Here is a 27,874-nt window from a genome sequence, read left to right as displayed (position 1 = left end):
GTGGCAGAATAATGGTCAGAAAACTAATTCCTTCCCACAAAACTCCACCTAGTGAATGAACATGACACCATATGAACTCTGGATGGTAGTGAGAAAATGGACATTTGTAAGACAATTGACATGAACCAAATATCTCAATCGGGCTATTGTTGCTTGTCCAAAAAACTGATTTTCAACTAAAGCCCCCCTGTTTGAATGACTTCTAATACTCATAGAGAAGCTGAAATCAATAGGGTTCTTCTACTAGAGGTCCCCCATGATGGTTATCAAGGGATAAGAAATCCAACCAAATCTGTTCTAATTATCACGTTCACATTAAAGATGTCCAGCAGCAGCATAAAACCATTATATCCCAGAATAATTACTACCTTGAAGCTGTGTTCATTTAAAACATGGATTATTCACACACTTAAAATTAAATGTTAAATGTCCAGATAAGTATTTTTACAAAACATAATATCTATGATGTCACGGTAATATCACTTTAGATAGACAATCCAAAAACATAACATGGCCGCTTGCTACAGCACAAATCATTAAAAAAATCTAAAATAAATAGTATCTTTTATTGCCAAGATAATAAAAAAAGTTAAGTGAATATGAACACTCAATGCACCAACATTTCAAAAAGCCACACTGGATAAAAGACCAGTCAGAACCCAAAAGATGTCTTCCTGTAAATGTTTATTGTCAAAAATGCAATCAATAAAGTTTTGCCAGGCTTAGCTAAATGTCAACAAAAAGGTATCACAGACATGAATGACATTTTATGTAATGATGCTGACAAAACACGCACAAATTGGGGAGTTATGACAGTGAAATACTATCTAATGACAAAAAAATACACCCCTACCCCAACCATCTCAGTCTTCTTCATTAATCAAAAAGAAAAAAAAAATCCCAGATGCAAAGAAAAAAAAAAAAAAGTAAAAACCCAAAGACATGAAAATACACAGAGCAATTACAACACATTAGTGTACAGTCTTGCTACTTTTTGGTTGTCTTGCGGATCAGCGCCATTCTCTGAAATAAAAACAAACATCCAGGTTATGGTTACTATACAACACATCACAAATCATATCAGTAGTATTATAGGAAAAGACAAATGACAGTCAATCAACAGTAATTTCAATACATTTATTAAAAGAGGCCGGATATGTACAGTAGAAGCAAAGCTTGAAAATTCTCACCTGTTTGTGAGCCTCTGTGGTGCAAGCCTTCTTAAATGGTCGAATCTCATCTGATCCATAACCAGGAATCCACATGTTCCACTGGCGCTCTAGAAAAGCAAAATGCAATGTTACTCAGACCTCATCAAGTACTAAGCACTTCACATACTCTGTGAAATGAAACCCATGAAATATGTATCTACAACCATGGCTGTCCTTTCATTTTCTAGTAAATACCTTAGGAAAGTAGCAGACTCTCAAAGCCTAAACTGCATTACATATCCAAAAAATGCTGAAAAGGCAAAACAGCCTTTATTACAGGCTCTTGAAGAAATGAATAAAAATAACTTCAATTCAAGGTCAGAAGAGATGCACTGTTGAAGTAACCTTGTATTTTCTCTACAGTATGTAAAAACTTCAAGATGTTGACTGTTACATATTCTTATAAAGCTTAAAAGAGAAATAATTAATTATCTTACTGTACTTTACCACTGATGCTAATTTGATCCTCTCTTTTGTAAGTCACTTTGGTTAAAAGCATCTGATAAATGTAATGCAATGTAATATTTTTTTTTAATTTAAACACACAATTTGATAAAGACCATTTTGAATCACAAAGGTCATATTTTCATACAAAAATCATGTTATAACTGAATGTATGACTAATTGTAACAATAAGCAAATCAATGTCAGTAGTGCTGCCACGATTAGTCGACGGCGAGTTTTTTAGTCGTCATGTCGTTTTACTGTTGATTGCCTATTTATTTTTTGGTCTCCCTTCTGTCTCAAACGCAGTAGGAACGGGATCTCCCTGTGACCGCTGCCAGAGACAAGCCACGGGTATGACCGTAACTTCATGTTATGGGTATGCCACTGCCACGAGTATGCCACGGCACCTGGGCAATCCATGTCGGCACTGGCACCTGCAGCCATATGGCCATACGTACCAAACACTTGACTTTTTTTTTTTTTTTTAATTAGTCATTTAGTCAACTAATCAAAAAATTAGTCAATAGATTAGCTGTTAGAAAATTAGTCGTTAGTGGCAGCACTAAATGTCAGATTGGTTTCCGACTTAAATTTGTGTGATGTGACATAGGACCACTTTCAACATCACATTTGTGGTTGCAATTCAGCAGAACTGGTACTTACCAAGATGTAACTGAACGTCCTTTACCTCCAAGGTGTTGGACTTACGATGCCGTGCCAGTTGACAAGCAGCTGTCACTACACTCTCTATAAAGTCATCTGCAATCTGTAGCAGCATCTGAAAATATTTTGAAAAGTTGTCAGTTTATAGTTCACACTGAGTAGAGAACACTACAATGTCTACACAACATACATTTCACAGCAAGTGTAGTCTAGTTTGCAAATACATGGTTTCTGCAGGTATCAGCAAACCTAATTTAATGCTTTTTTAATGCCCTGTTTAATGCCACTTTAAACAAATTTAATGCCCATGTCTATGTGCAGATACAGGTTTATATATAGCTTTATATATACATAAAGGTTTACTGTCAACAGGCTTCAACCAGGTTCTGAATAGTTCCTCCATTTTCCACTAGTTCTTCTGCTCTTTCACCACAGCACGTTGCATTCCAAGCATCTGGTGTTGTGACTTTGTGCAACCGTCATAAACAATAGCCAATTAAAGGGTTCCACCTGTCAATCATCACACTATACTTCCGATCAACCTTATTAAATATTTATATTATCAAACTAAATTGTGAATAACAATGCATTTTTCCCCGTCAAGTGTATTTAATTTTTTAATGCCTCTGGACATCGACTTTAATGCCATTTAAGGCCTTAATTTTCACAAAATCTATTTAATACTTTTCATGCTTTTTAATGACATGCAAAAACCCTGAAGTACATGCAGGATCAATGTAAAATTGCATTTAAACGCACCTCCTCCACGTCCTCATCCAACTGTTCATTTGGGTCAATCTCTCTCACCAGGTCCTGTAGCTTCTTCTTACTGAGAACCTGAAAAAGAAGGAATTTTGATTACAAAGGATTTAGACACACACATAAACCTACACCTACTTTCTTAGACAAAATGCAAACATGACTACTTGACTATGAGATCAAAATGACAATGCAGCAGCAGCGCCTTTACAAATCACATGAAATATACTCACCTGAGATCCTTCTGGACTACTTCTGCCAGCAGGGCCAGGGGCTCCCAGAACTTTCACTGTTGTGGTGGTGCTATTAGCCATGATGTGGCTCAGAGAAGTGGAGGGGGTTTACAAGAGTCAAATCCGGTATGTCCCGTCTGTGAGTGACAGTCCAGGTCGGGCAATTATGTGACGAATTATTTTTTACAGATGTAAAGTCCGTAAATCTGGAAAAAGAGTCAGGAATTATAGGTTAGCGTTACGTTAGCCATGTTAGCAATGCACAGATGCAGACACTTTCCAAACTAATAAACGGTGAGACGTCAAAACAATGACGAGTTAGCAAAATGACATCACACATACAAGTGCAATGTAAACTGAGCAACAATAAAATCAGCGCGCAACTTCAGTAACACGAGTAAATGTACAAATACAGAGAACGACGCTAACATCTGTGCTAAAAACAATAGCATCCATCAAGCTTTGACGTTAGCCGGGCAAGCTAACGTTAGCTTAAAATCTGAAGCAGCTGTTTTACGCCAGATGTACTTTAAAGTTACACAATAGACTGTCACCTTACCCAATAATACAAACACTATCTATCCATGTTTTGTTGTCGCTGCGATGACTGTGTGAAGCGGATACAGAAAAGCTGCAAACTGACACTGAAAAACAAGAAAAAAGGAACGAGGCTGTTTTTTTCCACCACTTCCGCTTTGTGAATATCCACTTCCGGTGGCAATATGTCGCCTCTCGTTTGCCCCCTGCTGGTTAATTTACAGAACGGCTACAAATACTGATACAAACACATTTTATTGCTCACAAGGGGAAACCGTGTTTTTCCATCGAGAAAATAAAGAAAAACAAATAGAAATACAATTAAACAACCCATCAGCAGTGCTTAGACTTAGGTGTAATAAAGGCTAATGTCAGTGAGGAGGAATGCTCCGAAATGTTTAGTCCTGCATCTTAACAAGGTGAGTCCACTAGCACTTCTGTGGTTTGTCAGACTGGGATGAATAGGATGATCCGGATCAGCTTCAGTCCACCAGAACCTGCAATGAATTTGCCACCTTCTTTACAGAGAAAATCCAGATAATAAGACAATCAGTCAGTACATAAACTTTGAATCCAGGTTTTGTGCATTTTGTCTATTTAACCCTTTCATGCATGAATTATGAGAACCTTAATCAAGATTTTTTTTTTTCCTGAGTGTTTTTATCTCTCTTTAGGCATGAAAAAAAAAAAAAAAAAAAAAAAACCCAATGTGATTGAATTGTTTTTTTAAATCAACCTGTTTTTCATGGAGTTACAAAAATGTCCACTCAGCTTCACCATGAATTTTATTCTTGAAGCAAAGAAACATGTATTTAAAACCCAATATCATAAAGTGATATGAAAACAGTGAGATGAAACCATGTTTAATGCAGCTAATCTGATGTTTTCTCACATTTTAACATATTCTAATACTAGTTATTACTCACTTCATGGAGATAATGTGCAAAAAATAAATATTAACAAATGATTTCCACTCAAGAATCAATCAAGAACAGCAAAGTTACAATAATGGTATGAATTGCAGTTTATGAGATGATGCATAAGTGTCCACTGTGTTGGTTGATATGGAACTAAAACAACAAAACCCATGAATATACAAGAGTAAAGCTGTAGAGTAACTGTCCACTGAAGTGACCACTGTGCATGAAACTAATTCAGACAGCATGACGCAGTTTCACCCAAAAAAACACAAAAACCTGGAGGATATCATACAACAACTGAATTCTTCCTCCTGCTGTCTAGATATTTTGCTAACAACTATTTTCAAAACAGTTTCAGAGGTTATGGCATCTGATTTGACCCAAATCGTAAACTTGTCTCTTGTATCAGGCATGTTTTGTCAGGTATTAAAAACAGCAGTCATCAAACCTCTGCTGAAAAAGAACAATTTGGACAAAACCTTAATGTAAAATTACTGCCCTATATAAAATCTATCATTTTTAAGCAAAGTAATGAAAAAGTTGTCTTTGAAAAATTGAAAAACTTTTTAACCCTAAACAACTGCTTGGATAATTTCCAGTCGGGTTTCAGAGCTCACCACAGTGCTGAGACCGCTTTGGTCAAAGTGTTTAATTATATCTGCTTAAACCTAGACTGTGGCAGAACCTCTGTCCTAATATTGTTGGATCTCAGAGCTGCGTTCGACACTGTTGACCATAATATGTTACTGGACCCACTGGAAAACTGGGTGGGACTCTCTGGCACAGTACTAGTTTGCTTCCTATCTGAAAAGATAGGGGTCATACTGTGTCAATAGGTAATTTTAAATCTGAACAGAGAAAAATAATGCGTGGAGTTCCCCAAGGATCCATCCTGGGACCTCTTTTATTTAATATCTACATGCTTCCACTGGCTCAGATCATAAGACACAATAAAATACGCTATCATATGTTTGTTGATGACATACAGATTTATATCTCAGTGTCATCAGGTGACCACGGTCCCATACAGGTCCTGGGTAAATGTATAGAGCACATAAATGAAAGGATATGCCACAATTTCCTTCAGCTAAACATGGACAAAACAGAGGTGGCTGTTTTTGGACCAAAAGAAGAGTGATCAAAAGTCAGCACAGAGCTTCAATTATTACAACTAAAAACCAGCAGTCAGGCCAAAAATCTGGGTGTAGTCATGGACTCGGACCTAGAAAAACTGGTTCATACATTTATCTTCAGTCGATTAGATGAATGTAACAGTGTCTTTACAGGTCTGACTAAAAAGTCCATCAAATAACTGTCAGCTGATCCAAAAGGCTGCTGCTCGATTCCTCACTAGAACCAAAAAAGTCCGCCACATCACACCAGTTCTGAGGTCTTTACACTGTCTTTCAACGTATAGACTTTAAAATACTTATGTTAATTTATAAAGCTCTGAATGGTTCAGGGCCCAAATACATCAGTGATCTCCTTTTAGCCTATAAACCATCCAGACCGCTCAGAAAGGTTTGCTGTCTGTCCCCAGAGTCAGAACCAAACAGGGAGAAGCAACTTTTAGTTTTTATGCTCCACACATCTGGAACAAACTACAAAGACATTGCAGGTCTGCTGAAACTTTCAATTCTTTTAAATCTAGGTTGAAGACTCATTTGTTTACAGCTGCCTTTGATTAGAGTATTTTATTTTCAGTTCTAACACTTAGCTTTTGTTTTAACTGACTCTTATTCTTGTTTGAATTTCTTTCTTTCTTTTTTATCTTTTTTGCACTTTCCTTTTGTTTAATATTTTACTCTGCTATTGTCCTAGTATTAGTCTATGATTTTAATGTAATTTTACGTGTTTCTATGCCTTTGTAAAGCACTTTGAATTGCCTTGTGTATAAATGGTGCTATACAAATAAATTTGCCTAGGCATGTACAGTATCTCTCCACCTCAGTCCACAGTGAGTTGAACCTCTCTCCACATGGGACCCCCCACCCCAAAAACCCACAAAAACTAAACAAAAAAAAGGAAATGTTATTGATATGATTAATCTCATTTTGTTAAAAAAAAGAAAATACAATTATTATTACTTTTTTGAACTATTTATTTACTTACTTCCTTAGTTACTTACTTACTTACTTACTAGTTGTAAGACTACTGTATATAACTAAGCATTCCCATAAATGCACCAGGGTCCAATCCTGCCCATGGGATGAATATATGAAATGCAAAAATTATACGGAAAATATGAACAATCAAGGGTGTCAAAATCCCTTTAGTTCAGGAGCCACATATATCCCAGTTTGATTTTAAGTTGATCGGACCACCCCAAATTTTTGCTTGTATAAAAAAAGTAAAATTACATGAACATTTTTACATTCACATGCTGTTCTTTTGCCAAAATAAAGGAAATAACATGATCAATCATGTACAACCTGAAATGGCTAAGAAAAATAAGCATATTTTTCCCATTATTCTGCCTGTTAATAAATGTTTATGTTTTGTAATTCACACCTGTAAACAATAAGCTGAGACAATATGTTGTTAAAATTACTCTTATTTTTCTTAAGAACTTTCTGGTCATTCATGTTATTCACATTTTGTAAAGAAGAGTTTGTACATGTAAACATTTTCATAATGTAATTTGACTTTTTTAACTCTAAAACAAAGAGAAAAATTTGGCGCTGCCATTATTTCTAGGTTATTATGTTATTATTTTACTGGTCCTGCTCACTTGAGATCCTATTGAGCTGTATGTGGCCCCTGAACTAAAATGTATTTGACACACCAGATGTGACTTGTCCTTAAAAGAGAAAATAAACCCTCGTAAATAAACTGCAAAATGACTCACTCTGCGAAACTAAATATGGCATAAAGCACAGTATCTGTGAAGCTCCTGGCACAGTAAACCTCTTTCATTTCTGTCTCCTGTTCAGCTCAGGTTAACAGCTAATCAATCAAAGGTCGAAGCATATGAAGCGGAAAATGTTCGCTTGTACGACCTTACAACATATCATGTCTGGGAAATTGCAGTGCTGGGTGTCAGCATGTCAAGACAGGTTTAGAATTTTGCTGAACTTAGTCAGAAAAGTACTGACCTCAACAATAACAACATCAGTGAGTTTAAGTAAAGTGACATGGCCACTCCTGCCCGGCAACAAATGACACAGCGAGTGAGCACTTGATTATTGGAGCACAGGTGTTGTCTTATATAATGTATTTTTTGTCACAACTACTCAACTTCAAAATCTTTTTAGAAAACTGCAGCTATTAACTAAACTGTTTCTTAATGTCTTGGAGTATGAAGCAGTTATTTGACTGAATTTATTTCTGTGTTGCCACTAGTTCGAGCCCATTTCCTGAACACACAAGACTGAAAGCCACTCCTACACATTGTTCTAGATAAATAGAGAACCAACTTTCATTTCAGATCAGAAGCTGCGTGAGACTGCACTCATTTTTGTGATACTGATAAGTGTTTTATTACAGTCATGAAAATACTTGTAGCTGTTGCAGTGGTCCTCCTGATTCATGGCAGTTATGGTAAATATATCTAATTTTACAAGTACTTCTCCTTCTACTCCTCATCTTATCTTTCCTCTGTTGGTTTACTTTCCAAATCTAGCAGTGTTATTATTTTTTTTGTCATAGATACAAATCCATCCAACTGCTCTGCTCCTTAATTCTATGGTCTGTGTTTGTGTTTATCTACCTGTTTGCCTACTCGCTTGTGCGTACATCTGTCCTCTAGAGGAAATGTTATTTTCTTTCCTGTCACTCTGATGGGAATCCCCTGGTGTTTACATGATTTAAATGAAACAGAAACGTTAGAAGAATTGTCCAGGGACGTCAGTGAAGAACATTTTGTATATGCGGACACATTCACATCATAACTGTGTATGAAAAAGTTCATCTTTGTGTTTGTGAACGACAGTGTGCATCACCAGGGTCTGAAAAGTGGAAAAAAAGAGAAAAAAACAAAACAAAAAAAACCTGTTGTTGGTCATGTGGATGACTGCTTGGCTTTAAGAGTATTGGCAGTTTTCCAGCAGGAGCCTAAAACAAATGCCAGGAAGAGGGAGAGGTTGTTTTGAAAGCAGCAGGACGGGCCCTCCTCTCCTCACTGCTGAACCCTCGTGGTCAATTCACGTACTGATCAATAACCTGTATCTGTAATCTCTGTCCACATGCAGCCACTTTGCTCATTAAAGGGCCGACTGAGCCCGTCCTGGAGGGGGATCCAGTCGTACTGGAGTGTCTGATTTCAGACTCTGACCTCAACATCAGCCAGGTCCATTTTGAGTTCTACTCTAAGGTGAGATATTCCAATCACAATGTTGTTAGGAAGTCATATGCTTATTCTAATATATTACTTAACACACAAAGACCCAGTTCTATTTTTGTGTCAGTTCCCAAATGTATTTGTCTCTCTATTTTAACCTTTCTTAAACAATTTATCACCATTTATTCTAATATTCTCCTCTGTATATAGCTTTTTTCAGTGAAAATCAGGTATTTTACTGTATTTAATTCACTGATGACGTATATGTTCATGAAAAGCTCAAATTAAAGTTGAGGATTATTATGTCAAAAACAGAGAAAACTGAGTAAAAAGTAACTTTTTCAGCAAAATATATCAATAACTGAACATAAACCCAGTGTCTCCATCCACTGTCATTGATCCAACTCCATGGGTTTTACTGGTGAATCAATGTTGTAGAAGATGACGGTGTTTCCACGTTTACTATGGAACCTCTGAAATGGGTCATATCTGAAGACCATTGTATCGGCTAAATTACTTATATCCATATATATCCATATGTATTTGCATGTATTTCATATATCATATAGGCTTCTAACTCTAGTTCAGATATTTTGACCTCTTCTGTGTTGTGTCCAGAGTAGAAGGCCAGGCCAACACCTGGATAGAATAGAGATGATTTCTCACAGCGGTCTTATCTCTAAGTTCCTGGCACTAACCAAAACACTTTCGACACACCATAATTTTCTCATGGGAGACAGAAGACTACATTGTGACTTGTATTTTTGGGTTCAGACAGCCTCAGCCTTTGTCTGAGGGGTATCTTTTTCTTGGAGCTCCAAATAAAGTGATTTCTTTTGACACTGAACGCTTGAATTGACCCTTCTTTATTGAAGACAAATTAGTAGAGTTTTATTTTTCCATAACACCATGAAAATATTACAAACTGTATTTTACACCAATTATTTTCATGTATTGATAGGATTAATGGATCAGCAGGTATTAAACATTTTAGATCAGGAGATGCTTTTGCTTATCAGTGGCTGTTTGGGTCTTTATGGGCTGTCTGTTATGAACTGGTAGAACAGGATTGATTACATTCCTCTCTCCAGTGTCAGCTGTTTTTCTTGTGTTAAGTCAGGTACTTCAGTACCACACTGTACATCTGAATAAAAATCTTCCCTCTCTCCTCTGTTTCTCATCAGTACATGCGTCGCTGGTACAAGGCTTATGAAGAACCTTGGGAGCGCTCTTGGTGCTACTACAGGATGCGAATCCTGCGCACAGCTGACAGTCTACTCCTGTCCATCCGCAGTGCCGGGAGATACTTCGAGGGGCCCTACCGCTGTGTGTCGGATGCTGATAATGTGACTTCACCAGACAACTCATCTGAGACGCTGCGCTTCAAAGTGCATTGTGAGTCTTTGGATTGGAATGGGTTGTGTACAGAGTTTTCCCCCACCATTCTTAGACTTAGTCTCTAAGTATTTTTGCAAAAACACATAAGCTGGAGAAACAGAAAAACTGGGCTGAGATTTCTGTACCACACTGGAGACAAGGGATGCCACAATAGCCTGGATAGACACTGTTTTTATTTCCAGAAATAAGTGTTTTAAAAGTGGGGGTTGTCTATTATTTGTGAAAAAGGAATTGTGTGCTGACTTTATCATTTAGAAGGTCTTTTTTTGTTTCTTTGAGGTATGGTCTAAATCAATGATTCTCAAACTTTTTACAGTGGAGTACCCCCAAAATAGAAATGTTTTTAGCTAAGTAACCCAACTCTCACTTCAGCGTTTTTGATCGAAAAAAAATTAGGCAAAATTTGTTCCTGAGCCAAAGATGTCTGTTTTTATTTTCAATTCTTTGTGAACAAACAACATTTATTTAACTTTAATATATTAAAACTAACAAATCTATATAAGTAAATTTAGTTTGCAAAATATAAACTGAAAAGTCATTGATAAGAAAAATAAATGAATTGGTCAGTAATGAATAAATGAACCTTTCGTCAACAAAAAATAATTGATTAATTACTCAAATAAGCTCATCGTGAATAATATAATATAGAAATGTTCTTAAAATGTTACCAAAGCTTGGGGGGGCTCCCAGTTTTTAAAAATATTGAAATGAAATAAGGTCAGGAGTGTCAATTTTATTATATGGATGTATTTATTGTGTTTTATATTTCAGCATTAATTTCATTATTTATTTTGTATTCTGCATATGATGATGTATTTGTTGCCCCCGTGTACCCCCATTTGAGAAAGACTGATCTATATACTGTAATAAGAAAGGTCCAACAGAAAACAGCATCACAAAACCATGACAAAACCAAAGTGTAGGCACTGTCTTCTGTGCCACGATTTCAGATTTTTCTGGATCCTGATTTGGTTTGATAAATGTAAGACACTCTGACACTGGTACTAGGCTTCACAGTCCAAAAATGAAAGCGATAAGACTGACAATACAGTCACGCCTAATAAAGAAGGAAGCATAAAGCTGCCTGAAAGAACATCAGGAAACAGTAGAAGACAGCACAGTGACACTGTGAAACATTACATTTTCCCCTCATATTTCTACAGCTGGAAGTAAAGACAATCTTTCACAAACTGTGGACACAGCTTTCTTCACAGTCAGGAATAGAAAAAAAACACATCAATACTTAATAACATGAGACATATCTATGCAGCTGTAGAGGGTACACATCAAAACTGCAAAAAAGTAATGATCCAGAGCAAGCACCGTGTTGCTTATGATAGGATGTCTACAGTCAGTTTAGATTCATTTTTTTTTCTTCTCACTCCAAGTAAACAACGACACAGTCCCTCAGTGGGGGTCTTTGAAACTATCAGTGCAGGATGACTTAAACGGCATCCTCGGCATGGCTAGTCAGATTATCAGTGTCCTCTATTTTCTCAGTGGCGATCAAATCGACCGTAATGCTGTTTGATAGGCTCCTCAGCCTCATGGGGGGAATCAATAAGAAGCAAAGATTAGAATGGACTAAAGGACTGGAGGAGACGGAGGGGGAGAGAAGCCAGGAGCTGGATGGACATGGGCCATCTACTGAGATGGAAGACAAAATGAGCCATTATTCACAACACTGCCTCTCTAAAGACTTCGATAAGATGAAGCCTATTATCATTATTATTGATTGCCTAGTGCAGTCTGTACCACTGGAAGGCATTCGTACTTGAGCTCATACACTCAAATATAGTTAAAAATATCTGAGTGTTTACCAGCTGAAAACACATGTTCAGTCACGCCCAAACCCTTGAAGAGGTGGCGCCGGCGTACATTAAATTTCATGCTTCATTAATGCCCACCCATGCCTGTGCGTTCCCCTGTGTGCACCAGATATGGGAGAGCTGTCACTGTCCAGGGAAGGCTACACCAGCTACCTGAGTGTCCCAGAGGAGCTGAGGGTGCGAGCTGGAGATGACGTGGTGGTGAATTGCTCTGCCAGCTCATCAGAGGAGCCCAGCTACTATTGGCAAAAAGAGGTAAGAAAGCCTCAGGAATGTGCACAGTGGCAGTGTCCTCATTATGCTTTTGGAAACTTGTCATTCTCTCCCCTCGCGCTCTCTCTCCTCCTCCTCCTCCTCCTCCTCTTCCGATGTGACCTCTTTATTTTTCTGTCTTCATCCAGTCTCTTTTTCCCCGCTGTCTTGCCTTTGCTTAACCATTCTTTCAATTTTCTTTTTTTTTTCTTTATTTATTTCTCAAGCCACTTGTTTCCCCTTTCCCGTCTGTATTTTTTTTTCTTTTCCACCCCCTCCACATAAGAAGTACTCTGTATTTAAGTGACCGGTTGGCTTAGGCCCACTGCTCACTGGGGATTGCAGCTTGCCCACTTGCAGAGGATTAATAGTTTAATGAGGTCTAGACAAGAGCCAGTCAACCTGAAAACAATTATGTGGATAGATTCCTAATGATTTTTTTAGTGTTTGGTTAACCACCATTGAATTATTCAACTGGGCTCTTCTCTAAGCTAAGATACCCACGCCCCAGGGAAATTAAGATGTCTCAGAGTAAAATGCCAAAGTGACAGCAGACATGTAGAACAAGAGAAGCTGATGAGTCAGGAGAGACGACGTGGCCTAGTGGTGACAAAATGCTATCACATGTGGAAATGTCACTACAGGTGTGATGAAGCCGTGAAATTATAGAGCTATTTTTAGCATCGGAAGACATAATTACCAAGTATAGCCTTTTGTTATCCTTCATGATAAATCAGCGCTGGGTTAATGTGTTTGTTAGAAGGTCACTGTTAATCCACTTTTAAATGAGCTTACAAGTACAAATCCAATTCAGTGGACAGTTTATACTGCTAATACAGTTTATCCGCCACATGATCAGAAGAACTTATTTAGATGATTTATTGAATATATGGTGCAGTCATGAATATTTACTTTGCAGGGACGGCTGGCAGGTTCATTTCTGTTTGCGCACCAGCAGTCATGACTCACCTATTGAGTCTTTTATTTACATAAAGTCACATGACCTGCGGAGAGGAGGAATGAAACATTCAAGGAAATGAGATGATTAGACCAAATGTTTGGTGTGAGGTTGTATTTGTGTATGGTTTTCCTTGCATATATGTGTGGGAGGTCCAAAGTACAGACGACAGGAATGGATATGGAGCAGAAAGTGGCATCAGAATGGCCCACTTTGACAGACAGCTGCCGCAGGCACATTGGCCCCCGGTAATGACAGCAGGACAGAGGCAGAAACAGGCCATTGCTTTTGGGCGCCAGTGGATTTGCATACAAAATGCTGCTTTGGCCAGACCTGGCCTTTATGGGAAATCCTCTTAATTCAGATCCATTCAAATTGAAATGGACTTTCTTGGCAGGAGCTGCAGCTCCCAGGAGCCAAATCATTTGCATGGTGTAATGTCTTTTTTTTTTTTACCCCCTCCTCTACGTTCGTTTGTTTTCCAATCCTTGTGTTTGGCCTATTATTTGTTTCCTCCCATGTCGGGCTCTATCTCATAATAGTGCTGCTATTTTTGTGTCAACAATTCATCGTGCTCCCCTGCCATCTCATTATGTGTTGTGTTAACAGTGTGTTGTTGCCGCATCATTCTTTGCTGATGACGGTGTTATCTGGGTTATTGACTTGTGTCGATGTCTGTTCATTCATTGGGATTATGGCTCAGGTAAATACACTTCATTTGGGATTTGGGGGACTGTTCTCCAAGGCCCAGATATCACAACATACTGCCGTCTTTCTCCGTCTCCCCATCGTTGCTAGTTTTTCTGACTCTGAAAAACACTTCCCTGTACTACTGCTTTTTTTCTTTTTCGCTTCTATGCTGCATGTCTGACATCCTCTGTGTTTCTTTCTCCGTCTCTCTTTCCACCTAGCAATGTCTACCTTGACACTCCATCCTGTTTTAATTTGTATGAGTTTTCAATTCTCTTAGGGCTGAAAAGAATCCAGTGAATAAAAACTTTATTTTTCCATTTTTGGCTCGGTTTCTATTCTTACTTGTATAACTCCGTCTATCTCCCTCTCTTTTTCCAAGGGTGACGACTGGATCCTGCCTTCCTCTCAGCTGACTCTGAGGAAGGTGAGTGCGATGAATGAAGGACAGTACACTTGCATGGCCCAGCATCCCTCCGTGGCCTCACTCAGCAAGAAACGGACCATCAGCATTACTGTCTTACCAAGTAAGAGACTACGTGACCTTTGCCGTCTGTAGTTATTTCTTCCTCTTTCTAAAAACTTGTACCATTTTGTACAATGCTTAGAGCCATTGGCAGTGGAAACCAGTACAAATGTCAAACTGTTCAGCTGGGAACGTCCTCATACCAAAAACAAAGAGTACAAAGTATGTGGAAGTTCCCGTCTGTGATAATGAAACCTGAAATGATCTGACCTTCCAATGAAAAACCAGTTAATGATGCGTAGAGACATAGGTTCTCATTTTCAGAATGCAGAAATGTGCCCCAAAATAAAGGGAACACAGAGTTACTATACACACAAAAGGTGAGAAAAATACCCGTGAATTACTAGGGAAATGTCAAATCAAAGCCACATTATATACCTGCATGTAAAGTAATAAATGGAATAAACTCTGTTAATGTTAAATGGACAAATACAGAAAAAAATATTACATCGGAAAACATGTAATTCTTTTACCTGTTCTTTTGGTGTATTTTTCTACCATACAAAGAAAAACTCAGTCAAACTGACGTCAAATCTCCACAATGAAAAGATCCAACTTATGCAGAAATGTAGTCAAGGACATAACAAATAATAATTCCTAACAAGTAATTACAAAATATATATTTAAAAAAATTAACAAATAATTCTGGCAGCATCCTTTAATTAGACATTCAGGGATTTTTGCCATATCTGTGAAACTGCAGTTTCTCTTTACTTAATTCTACTGTATTTGACTGACAAACTGTCTTATTTCTCTTGAAATGTGAGGATTGTTTTCAAGCGGATAACTAATTTCATTACAGCATTATAGCTAATCCAATTTGCAGCACTTCATCTGTCTTCATCATCTTTATCAATGACCTGTGAGATGACTGCACTGTGTTAATGCATTGCAGTTCTTAAACGCCATCCTCTTACCCAGTAGGATTCTCGCCTTTTGCCTGATTTCAATTGTTTAAATTATGCAACCTCTAAAAATGCAATTAAGCGAATACATGTTATTTATTATGGTGGAGATATCTTATTACTGCTGCAATTGACTCATTGGTCAATGTACTCCACAGTGTCTCCACTATCTTATCAAAAGCCCATGTACTAATTAAAAAAGGTAATAATTTCCCGACACTGGAATAATGTTTGCTCATCCTTGTCCATACGGTGAGCAAATGTTGCATGTCACTGCTGTTACTCTGAAGTTAGGCCACAAGAGCTGCAAAGCTACCATTCTTCTAGCAACCTTTGTGATGTCAAGATCTTAGCATAAGGAATTATTGTTTTGTGTGTTATTCGAGATCCTTAGAACTTACATTTTTCAATAATCATGTGTCTGCTGCTTTAAAGTAAGGTTTCAGAAGACAAATTAAATCCATCTGATGCACATAATTACTACAGTCATGTAGTTTTTAAAACAGTAAAAGGCTTTTTGAAGACCAGTGCTGTGTACTAGAATAACCATCTGAACTCTGCACAGACACTTTTCTTCAACAAACAAACAGGAGGTTGCCCTGAGATGCATTGCCTCAAGGTGGGAATCTCATAGTTTGGCTAATTTCATATTCTGTGTGATGCATGTTTTCCTTCATGTCTGACTGATGTGTCCCACAGAGGATGCCCCGTGGTATAAGACTAGTAATGGCCGTCTCGTCTTGATGACCTCGGGAGCAGCTGCTGCAGCGTTGTTGGTGTTCATCCTCTTTGTGAGCATTTTACAACACCGCAGGGCCAAGCAGACCAAGACCAGCAAGGGACCCATGTAAGGTTTTGTTTATGTGTTTGTCTTTTAGCAACTTAAGTCATGTAACTTTGCTGTTTACTTATTATTCTACTTTTAAAAGTGCAGTGTGTAAAATTTAAGGGGGCTCTATTTGTACAAAAAGCATATTAAAGGATAATGTGTAATGAGCCGGTTATTCAAGGTGATCTCGAGTAATGTGACCGTCTGTGTGGTGTTGGGGTCTTGCATCACCCTGTCAAGGTTTATTTTGCAATAATGACCAGCATGTTTTCAATTTAAAGCAACGCGGGTTGTCTGTCCCATTGTTTTATTACACATCACATAGTGCATTACAAACACAGTCTCAGTGTTTCCAAACTAAAAAAAGTTGAGTAGCATTTTAAAAAGCTGTTTTTTTTAGGTGAAAACACCACTGAGTGGACGGTCTTTAAAAACAGAGCAAAAGTTATGAATTTTAAAACAAAATTATGCAGACATATCTAGATTCTAGTAGTAGGGCAAGGCAGTGCCTTGCATGGCAGCAGCCACCCACTGGTGTATGAATGTGTGTGTGAATGGGTGAATGTGAGGAATTGGAAAGCGCTGTGGGCACCATTAAAGTGTAGAAAATGTGCTAGATAAGTTCAGTCCATTTTACCATTTTAGATTCTTTTGAGGAGACTAGAGCCTCACTGCAAAAATCAAAATCTTACCAAGTGTATTTTTCTCATTTCTTGTCAAAATATCTCATCACACTTAAAATAAGACATAATCACCTAAAGAGTAACTTTTCAGTGAGAAGAACTTAGTTTTAGACAATAGATCTTGAAAATCTTATTTCAAGAAATTTTACCAAGATAATTTTCACTTGGGCGACACGGTGGTGCAGTGGTTAGCACTCGTGCCTCACAGCAAGAAGGTCCTGGGTTCGATTCCAACACCAGTCGACGGGGGGTGGGACCTTTCTGTGTGGAGTTTGCATGTTCTCCCCGTGTCTGCGTGGGTTCTCTCCGGGTACTCCGGCTTCCTCCCACAATCCAAAAACATGCACTAATAGGTTAATTGGTTAATCTAAATTGCCCATAGGTGTGAATGTGAGAGTGATTGTTTGTCTCTATATGTCAGCCCTACGATGAACTGGCGACTTGTCCAGGGTGTACCCCGCCTTCGCCCCTATGTAGCTGGGATAGGCTCCAAGCGACCCCCGTGACCCTAGTGAGGATAAAGCGGGTTCAGAAAATGAATGAATGAATGAATTTTCACTTGTTCCTTTGGCAGATTTTATTTTATTTTTTGCTTGCATTAAGCAAAAAAAAATCTTGAATTAAGCAAAAAAAAAAAAAAAAAAAAAAAAAATCCAATGGAACAAGTGAAAATTATCTTGGTAAGATTTCTTGAAATAAGATTTTCAAGATCTATCGTCTAAATCTCAGTTCTTATATGTCACTTAGAAGTTACTCTTTGTGAATAAACTTTTTTTTAAATGAAGAAAGCAGACACCAATTTTCAACATCTTATTCACAGACTAAATTATAATACCACCTGATCTAACTTTAACTAAATGACCATTTTGTGAGGCCAGTGACAGGCGAGGCCCATTTACAGCAGCTCTAGAGTCTGTCATGAAGCCAAACCATGGACCAAACACATGCATTTTTACATCTCTTTTCTTCTTTATTATCAAAACCCAGTAAAAATAACCAAACACACTAAACATGTCTCTAATCTTTATCATCACAGTTAAGAAATCCAAACTGCTAAACCACAAAACCAAGTGTTGTAAACATTAGGAAAGTGTTTGCTGACATCAAGGACTAATACAATTGGCTCCCAGTGACACATGTGATCAAAGCTTCAGCCAGTTAGCCATGGGTTAGCAGTTATGTTGTCATCTACAGTTAAACCAGATTGGAAATTTTCATCTAAAGTATCTTTGGTAACAATCTGTTATATATAAAGAACACAGAAAGGTGCCATTGATCAGAGTTGAGTTGTCAAAGAGCCATCAAATAGGAGCTGAAGTCCCACCACTGGCACATGTGACCTAACTTTGGAAAAAAAATATATGAACAGCGGTCATCAAGAAAGTTGCTGTTTGTAGTGAAAATAGCAAAGCATTATCTAATCCTGTGTGAACTGGCTCAGTGGACTGCATTTCTTGTCTAACGTGATACATGTCACCAGCCCTAGACAGCTGTGACCTTTGCATATTTCACCACATTCATAAGATTTAGGTGTAAAAAGTATGAAAAAAGGTGAAAAATCTTGTCATATTCAAGCTACATCTTCAGCAACTGATGAGTTCATGGAGAAAAATACTTTAATTACATTACTGCCACAACCTTTGAGTGTGCAGCCTTTCAGTCTACATATTTGCACATTCTGATTCTTGAGGAGTTATACAACAAACTGTGACTTTCTTAACCTATAAAACTCTCTTTTAAACTGATAAATATTGTATGTGTAAATGACAGCATGATTCAAGTGGGATAAAAATGAATAATCTCCTGTCATTGACTGCAATACAAATTTTTTTTGCCCCTTCCATTGGGCGCAAGTGGACTCTACTGTCTTTATTAGTGTAAATCTTTTTTTTTTTTTTTTAATTTTAGTTCGAACATGCAAAGAAAATAAGACAAAACAAAGCAAATGAAGAATAAAAAAATAACATTTAAATTGACAGAATCTATCTTCAAGCACATACAAGTCTGAATTTTGCATGGTTGAAAAGAAGTACGAAGAAGTATAAACTTATTTAATCCTACCCCTCAGTGCCTTTACACCTTTATCATTAACTTTATACAACAATCAGCCTATACTATTTCCCTAATTTTAGCATCGAACCACAACAATCCATAATGCAGTAACTGAATTATCCACAACAGTATGTTCATGTCAGTACAGTCATACAAACAGACTCAACAAATCAAACATTCTCTTCAATAATTACAGCAGATTTATCAGTACAACATCATATGAGTCCATAAACCTCATCAATGAGGCCATAAACAAACAAGCCTCATTGTCATTATTAAATACTGTACCTCTCAAGAATCAATTCTTTATATCTTTTTTTAAACTGAATTATGTTTGATATTTGTTTTAAAAATCGCCTTAAAAATGAATGTATCTTCATTATCTTAGAACAAACCTTTTACATCCTACCGACAATGTTCGTCCAGTAACCGAAGGGTTGGCGGTTCAAATCCCGCTCTGTCCTAGTCATGTACTGTTGTGTTCTTGGGCAAGACACTTCACCCTCCTTGTCTCCAGTGCTGCTACTCACACTAGTGTATTAATAAGTATGAATGTTGGGTGGTGGTCAGAGGGGCTGTAATTGGCAGCCATGCTTTCGTCAGCCTGCCCCAGGGCAGCTGTGGATACATATGTGGTTGACCACCACCAGAGTGTGAATGTGTGAGTGAATGAATAATGGATCCACTGTACGCGTTTAGGGAGTATGTGTTCATAGAAAAGCGCTAAATAAATTTAATCCATTATTATTATTATTATTATTATTATTATTATTATTATTATCATTATTATTATTATTATTATTATTATTATTATTATTATTATTATTATTATTATTATTATTATTATCTACATAGGGTGTCATGGAGTTTGCCATGTCATACTGCCATGTTTCTACAATAGCACAAAATGGACAATCAAAACAGTGGCTCTAGTCAGGGCCACTATAGGTTTTCAAAGGGACAGCTGTTCAGTAGCAACAATCTGTAAACTCTCTGTTGGATTCCACTAAATCCTTCACAATACACCTTTAAATTATGTTCAACATGTGAACATGTGTAATTTCTGCTATTAGGTGGAAGGACCCCCTAATGACAGAGCAGTAGAACAAATCATGGAGTAGGATCATGGGAGCTGTGTATAATGATCTGATCTGATGTGACTCAGATATAAACCATGTTTACAGATGAGGTATTATAGTATTACTGACTCAATTGTGTCTATTACCATTAAATTACTGAAGATTAGAGTGAAACTGCCACAAGCAACATAAACATTACCATACAAATATGGACATGATGCTACTGACAAGCCACTAAATCAGTGTTTTTCAACCTTGGGGTGGGGACCCCATGTGGGATCACCTGGAATTCAAATGGGGTCACCTGAAATTTCTAGTAATTGATGAAGATAAAAATAAAAAAAACTTACTAATAAAAAAATATATGGTAAATTGAGAGAGACAATCCCAATCCATAAAAGACATGACAAACTGTGAAGCTGAAACTGAAGCACTGTGGTACTGTTTATCTTTCAAATGTTCATTGTGGTCGGTTTCAGATGCTGTAGCTCTTTCATAATTCATAGTTTGAGTTCTTGTTTGTTCAGTATTAATTGTCAGCTTTGTAAATACAAGCTGGACAGCCTATACATATCCTGACCAAGGAAAATATAATTCTCACTTTGTGCAGTAATCTGCACCTGGCTTTTCTGCCTCCGTCCATAATAATAAACATTATATAGACTAAATGTTGTCTAAAATTAACATTTATTTGCAACATAGTATAGCTAACTATTACATGATCAAAAACAAATTAATTTTATCAAAACAAAACAAAAAAATTTTTCCATTTTGAATGCCTGGGGTTGCCAGAAATTTGTGATGTTAAAATGGGGTCACGAGCCAAAAAAGGTTGGGAACCACTGCACTAAATAAAACAGTGACATTGCATGTATTATCCATTACTCTGAATTTGAACATTGTTAGAAACGTGATAAATTGTACATACACTTGTCAACAAAATAGGACTAGTGGTTTTGTATCATGTTCTAGCTTTAAAATACAAATGGATTATGTGTCGAGACTGTGTGTTTGTATGATTTCCTAACAGAGGGTTATCCACACTCGCCTTTCTATTTTCCTTAAGTCAGCCACATTCTCTCCTTCTGCAGTTTGACTTTATATTACAAATATTGCTGCAATATTTCATTCTGTCTCATACGATAGAACCAAGGCCATTTCAGTTAAAGTGCCTTTGTGGGATTTTGAGTGTGTGCTAGAATACACCTTGGTGCAAACTACTCGATCTGTTTGGGTGTTATGATTTCAAGTGTTTTTACACAAAATCTTTCCAGCACGTGCAGAGAACTGCGTGTCTCTTTTTATGGATTTCAAAACATGTTATCCACACTGAATATTAATGCTTATCTCAGCAGGTGTGACCTCCTTGACCCCATCCTTGCTCTCTTTCCCTCCCATTCCTCTCCCATGTGTTTTTCAAACACTTTTGGCTAATAAAAAGCCAGATCTAATAGTGTCAGCTATAAGAGGATAATTGTAGATGATATATATATATATATATAAAAAGAGTTTAGCAATTATGAAAACATTCCTGTTGCATTCTGTATTATTCTGGTAACATGTTAATGTGCATCATGACCTTTGACTCTGCGGTGAGTAGATTCTTTCCTGTATGGGCTGAAAAAAAAAAAAAATCAATGAGAGCTTGCAATCCATTATTTCTTTGTGTTTATGGTGGCAGATTGAAAATTTCATATTTTTACAACTATGACTGTTCATGTGACCATGTGTGTAAAAAAAAAGAAAAAAAAAAGAAAAAAAGAAAATGGACTTTGATATCAAGGGCCGAGTGTGGCTCTATTTCTCAGTTTGAGTCCATAATTTCCTCACTTATATCTTTCTAGTGCCGCCTTGGAGGTCGATATACTGATAATCACGCTCCTTTGTCTTTCCTTCTCTCCCTCTCGCTCCAGTGATGATCGGTCTCAGAAAAAGCCCATCTACAAAGCCAGTGTGGAGTCCCTACCCTCCACCACTGGAGATGAACAACCTCTTGTGTGACTACCCAGGCAGATGGAGGGATGAAGATGGGGGTGAGGAAGATGGAAGGAGAGATGAGGAAGATGGAGTGGGTGGCCAGAAAATGAAGGATGGCATGGAGGGGATACTTAAAGAAGGGGGACAGATTGGATAAGGTTATGGATGGTTGCACTGGGGGGAGGAAAAAGGGAGGAAAAGACGGATAAGGAAAGACTGTAGGTGAGAGCAAAATGGAAATCAGTAACACGCTGGTATTTTTTTAAAGAAAAAACTGAAGGGCAAATGATTGCTTTAGACGCGGAAGCTGCTTTGTGAGTGGGTGTAGGCTGCAGTTACACATTGTCAACAAAAAGGTGGGCAATTTTCTCTTCATTTATTGTGCAGCATGGTAAATGGTGAGCTACATTCTTAGCAAAATGATGGGTTGATGAGTGTTGTGTACTGTAAGAGGTAAAGACTCCACTAGCAATTCTCGCCTTTCTCTTGCAAAGATAATTGCTTGACTGTGTATTATGAATGAGCCATTTGGGTGATAGTACAAGGGTTTTAGTTTGTTGATTTTCTTCCCTTTCAACACTTTCTGAAGCAGAACCTGCTCAAAGCATCTGCGAGAACGTTATTATAATCTATTCACTCTGACAGCACTTTGCACTCTACTATTTAATGTACCGTATTTTGGATTTTACTGATATTAAATGGCATTGAGAAGACATTACTGGCTGCTTTTTTGTGTGGACCATTGATTTAGTCCCATTCTACAGATACAAAAGGGGTTGGAGAGTATTGACAACATGGTGAAAGCCAGACATGCATGGTCGCTTGGCTGCACATCCCCTCGATCTGGTGTCGTCTCTGACTTGCACCAGTTTGTTTACCAACCTTTCCCTTCAGCCTGTTAAGACCATGCTTTAAAGCAATGACCTTTACTCATAGTACTGTGTCTCTGCATTGGTTGTGTATGTGTTTTTTCCCTGTCTCGAACCACAACATCAGCTCAGAGTTCAGCTACTATACACACACAAATAAAATTGCTTTGCAGACACATAAAAACTCATTCGCACATTCTGAGAGCATAATAGTGGTTAGGTAACCTTGAAACTTCAGCCATTATAAAACCAGAAGTGTGGGGAGGGTTATTTTAAAAATGTATTTCACCACATTTTACAAAATACATGCCCTTAAAAGTAAAAGTAACACATTCCCCATAAAAAAGATGAACCAGGCAAAAGCCACACGTTGAGAATACAACACATTTTAGATATAGCTTCAGATACAAGAAAAAGTATGTGAACCCTTTGAAATTTCCTAGTTTCGGCATAAAATATTCATAAAATGTATAAATCTGTATCTGTCACGAGTACAGACAAACACAATGTTATTAACCTAATACAACACAAACAGATCTAATATGTCTGTACTGAACACAGCTATTAAATATTAATTGTGCCTCAGGCTAATGGCTCCACAAACAGCTAATTAGAGTCAGGAGTCAGAAAACCTGAAGTCCAATCAACAAGGTGAGATTTTGGAGCTACTCCGACTTGTAAATAACAGTCAAACAGTCAAACTGAGTTTTCTGTTCACAAGAACTATCTGCTCACACGAACTATGCCTCGCGAAAATGAGCTCTCTAAAAACCTTCAATCAAAAATAGTTCATTCTTGATCTGGAGGGTCTGAAAGAGGCTGAAGTGAGTTACAAAGTAATCTCAAAGATTTAAAGGCGAAGACACACCGACCCGAGTTTCAGCGGTCGCACGTCGTCGGGCAGTCTGACGAGGTCAGTGACATGGGTCTGTTTGGTGTGTTCTGAGCGACTGGCCATCATTAATGCTGTCGCCAGTATTTTTGACCAATTCAACATGTGTAATCAGCCAACACTCATCATTCTGTCGGACCAATCTGATTGGTGGAGGAAAAGCACTTGACTAGTGAATCAGTGAAGGAGAAGTTTCCATGTGAATACAGCTATGCCAAGGTACTTCACATTATTATTGTCTTCTATGATAGGCCATTCACTGCTCATATCTTATCTGAATGAGTGCCAGACAGTGTTGCCCATGGACTTCATTCATTCCATGCAGTGAACACTCAGCATTGTCAGCACAGTGCGATTTTCCTTAGTTTTCACCTGCGACATCTTTCTTCTTCCACATGAAGAAGCCCGGGAGCTGACAACACCAGTATCTTCTTATTACTAGCCATCTGTTCAACAAGTACGACAACAATGCTTCTTGACTACTCAACACTCTCTGCTGACAATAGTGACTGACAACAAGCAAGCTCTGTGTTTTGGTCTAGAGAGATGCTTCGTCATTTCCCAGTTTTATGTCTTGCGCAAGCGCAGAACTCACGCTCAGTTGATTTGGTGTGTTCTTCACACTTTTTTGACCGCGTCTGGCAGATGGGAGCTGACGGGTCAGTCGGGCTACCTTTTCTTGCGATGATCGGCAGTCGGGTTGGTGTGTCTTCACCCTAAGGGGTTCACCAGTCCACGGGTGGAAATGATGTAATGGTGTAGTTGCTCAGCCTAGAAGTGGACTCCCAGCCAAGTTAACTGCCAGAGCACAATGCAGACTACTCAGTAAGGTAAAACAAACAAACAAACAAACAAACAAACAAACCAAAAACCTAGAGTAACAGGTAAGGGCTTGAATCAGTTTTTGGAACAAGTTAACATCTGTGTCTATCTGTGTAAACAAAGCAAAAAGTGCAGCAGTGTAATGAAAGAAACACGCAAATGTACATATTGTCTTTGTAAATTACTTAATCAGTGATCTTCTGTTTAATACCATTTCTATGTGTTATAGAGCACATTTCTGTGGTTTGCGGTTCATAGCCACAAAGATCCCCAAAGGCCCATGCAACAGAGATGGTTACAGCTGCTGACGGCATGGAGAATTCTTTCACAAACAAAGCTGGCGCATCTGTTTATAGCAGCATTGATGACTGCTGATGACATAACAGGTCTCAAAGGGTTGTCCTATTTCATAGGGGAATGTTTCAACCCCTACCCCTTCCAACTCCGATTCAAGGGGTAGTGCCAAGTGCAAGGCCCAAGGGGTAGGGGTAAGGGTGAGGGTCAAGGGGGGAATTGGGATTGGACCATTGTTTCCATAGCGGAATGCTTCAGAGAAAGATACTGCTTTCCAAAAAAAGAAGAAAAAAATCTCTGTTTCACCGTATGCATGACGTTTGCCAAAGACCAAACCACAATGCTACTGGTAAGATGTTTTGTGAACTGATGAAATGAAAGCCCCTTTTACACAGCACTTTTGTTCTGGGAATATTTCACCTTCATTCCAGAATGATGTCTGTATGAACAAAACAGTGGGATCATCTGGTCCCACCTCTGTCATGGCTCTGTAACACCTCTGGAGGATAGAAACAGAGCTGTGTTAAAGGTGGAATCATGAGTCTGGAACGCTATGTAACAGGAACGTTCCACAACCAAGGTGTGACGTTTTGATGAAGTGTAGTTTGTGTGACCCACATGCTGGGGGGATTTAAAAATGAGTGCGGGCCGTGTACAGTAAACAAACATATCAACGTGACCAGAAAGAGGTCGAACTGGAGCTGTTGTAACGTCGGGCAGAGGACTCTATCCGTGCTAACATTTGTGGAACAGTTAAAGCTGGACCGACTCTGGAGAGGTTAGCAACACTGCTATGCTAAAGGGTACTTATACATCACACTATATGCTGCACTGCGTCACTGCCCTTTTGATCCTGGAATGTCTGCTGTGTAAAAGTCCATCCTGTCTCACCTCTGTTTCTCCTTTGGCTTGGCTGTGAATATCGGACAGTGGAGCCAAAAAGGTGTGATCACCATCTCACCTTTTTTCTGGGATCTCTGTGTGAAAGTGGCTTATGGTTGAATTGTTCAGGAAAAACATGAAACATTCTACATGGTGTAAAAAGACCATCATACACCAACATGAGAACATTATCTCCACAGTGAAGTATGATGGAAGCAGGATCATGATTTGAGGCTGTTGCACTGCCTCATTGCCTCGACCACTTGCCGTAATCGAGAAGTAAATGGATTCCCAAGTTTATCAATGTATCTTTCAAGATACAGTAATGTCAGGGTGGCTGTCCACCAGCTGAAGCTTAGTAGAGGATGGGTGACGTAGCAGGACAATGACCACTAGAGAAATGCCAACTAATACAAAAACATCTTCCTTTTGGTGTCAGAGTCCAGACCTGAATCCAACAGAGAAGCTGTGGAATGACCTCTAGAGAGCCATTCACACCAGAAATCCTAAGAAAATGACTGAGCTGACGTAGTTCTGAGAAGATGAATGGTCAAACAATCCCTTTGAATGTCATGCAGGTCTGATCAGCAGCTACTGGACACACATATTTGAAGTTATTGCTGTCAAAAGAGGTTCAACCAGTTATTAAATCCACGAGTCCACTTACTCTTTCCAGCAGCACTATAAATATTTCATATCTATTATCAAAAAAGATATGAGATATTAAAATTGTTTGTGTAGTATTAGGTTGAAAATAGTCTTTTTGTCTGTGCTTGTGACATAGATCCAGATCACATCGTATTTTATAACCGATTTATGTGTAATGTGAGGGTTCATTAGTAGTTAATTGTTCATTACCTCCGCCAAGGAGGTTATGTTTTTGCCAGGGTTTGTTTGTTTGTCTGTTTGTCTGTCCGTTAGTGTGCAACATAACTCAAAAAGTTATGGACAGATTTGGATGAAATTTTCAGGGTTTGTTGGAAATGGGATAAGGAAGAAATGATTAAATTTTGGTGGTGATCGGGGGTGGGGGGGCCCACGGGGGGTGGGGCCACTGATCAGCCTTGGCGGAGGTCTGTGCTCTCCGAGTGCTTCTAGTTCTTTATAAAATGAGACTGAAGGATGGAGACAGATTTCTTCTTACAACAGTGCTTTACTTTACACGTATCGTAACTGCTACCACAACACTTCCTGAAAACATCATCTCACATGACTGAACCAGCCAATCAGGAACTAACAGTACCCAGATCAGTAAATGTAAGTGGTTCAGAAAAGGCACATTCAACAGGTTAGTTTAGCTGCTTATATACAACAAATGAAAATAATGAAATGTGTATATGTGCAAATAATAATTCTGCAAACATAAATGTAAATAGTTATTTGTGTAAACACTGTCAATATATATTTTTAACAAATATATGAATTAACTTATTCCCTGTAATCTATTCCATTGTTAAACTTCACATTCCTTCAACATAAATTATTTGAACTTCTGAGCCTTACATATGTAAAACAGTCTTTCTCAAATGGTGGTAGACATACCCCAGGGCTACTTGGATGAAGCCCAGAGGGGTATTAGAAATTTTTTGGAAAAATATATTAAATAAGTCATCTTGTACTGAATACAAAATAGATAATGAGAATTAATGCTGAAATATAAAACATAATAAATACATTCATATAATTAAATTGGCACTCCTGACCTTATTTAATTTCAATAGTTTTAAAAACTCAGAGCCCCCCCCCAAGAACATTTCTCTTTTATATTAATCAAGATGAGTTTATTTGAGTGATTAATTAATAATTTTTTCTTGATGAAAGGTTCATTTATTCATTAAAGGCCAATTCATTTCTTTTTCTTACCAGTGACAGAGGGTACTTTTCAATT

At 38.0% G+C, this 27,874-nt stretch overlaps 2 protein-coding genes across 3 annotated transcripts; one reads left to right on the top strand and one right to left on the bottom strand.

Annotated features, from left to right (window-relative positions):
• Positions 1-667: 667 nt before the first annotated feature.
• taf12 (TAF12 RNA polymerase II, TATA box binding protein (TBP)-associated factor) lies at positions 668-4,030 on the bottom strand. 2 transcript variants are annotated; one of them, XM_030158730.1, is made up of 6 exons: positions 3,873-4,030; positions 3,314-3,519; positions 3,081-3,158; positions 2,322-2,436; positions 1,191-1,279; positions 668-1,023 (listed from the first exon to the last, which is right to left on the bottom strand). In XM_030158730.1, exons 2-6 carry the CDS (start codon positions 3,392-3,394, stop codon positions 988-990), a joined length of 399 nt encoding a protein of 132 aa, XP_030014590.1. In that variant the 5' UTR covers positions 3,395-3,519; positions 3,873-4,030; the 3' UTR covers positions 668-987. The 2 variants fall into 2 exon arrangements, with proteins under 2 accessions (XP_030014590.1, XP_030014591.1); XM_030158731.1 differs by having other exon boundaries at positions 3,853-4,021.
• A 4,127-nt stretch (positions 4,031-8,157) lies between these two features.
• On the top strand, positions 8,158-22,942 carry LOC115435331 (carcinoembryonic antigen-related cell adhesion molecule 18). Its single transcript, XM_030157660.1, has 7 exons — positions 8,158-8,310; positions 8,961-9,082; positions 10,234-10,444; positions 12,386-12,531; positions 14,559-14,703; positions 16,307-16,454; positions 22,164-22,942. The coding sequence occupies exons 1-7, from the start codon at positions 8,259-8,261 to the stop codon at positions 22,249-22,251; spliced, it is 912 nt and encodes a 303-aa protein (XP_030013520.1). The 5' UTR covers positions 8,158-8,258; the 3' UTR covers positions 22,252-22,942.
• Positions 22,943-27,874: the final 4,932 nt, after the last annotated feature.

This window comes from Sphaeramia orbicularis, chromosome 16, assembly GCF_902148855.1.
Source record: "Sphaeramia orbicularis chromosome 16, fSphaOr1.1, whole genome shotgun sequence".
Classification (NCBI taxonomy): Eukaryota; Metazoa; Chordata; class Actinopteri; order Kurtiformes; family Apogonidae; genus Sphaeramia; species Sphaeramia orbicularis.
Note: the sequence above shows the minus strand (reverse complement) of the source record. Positions and strands in the feature narration are given on the sequence as shown.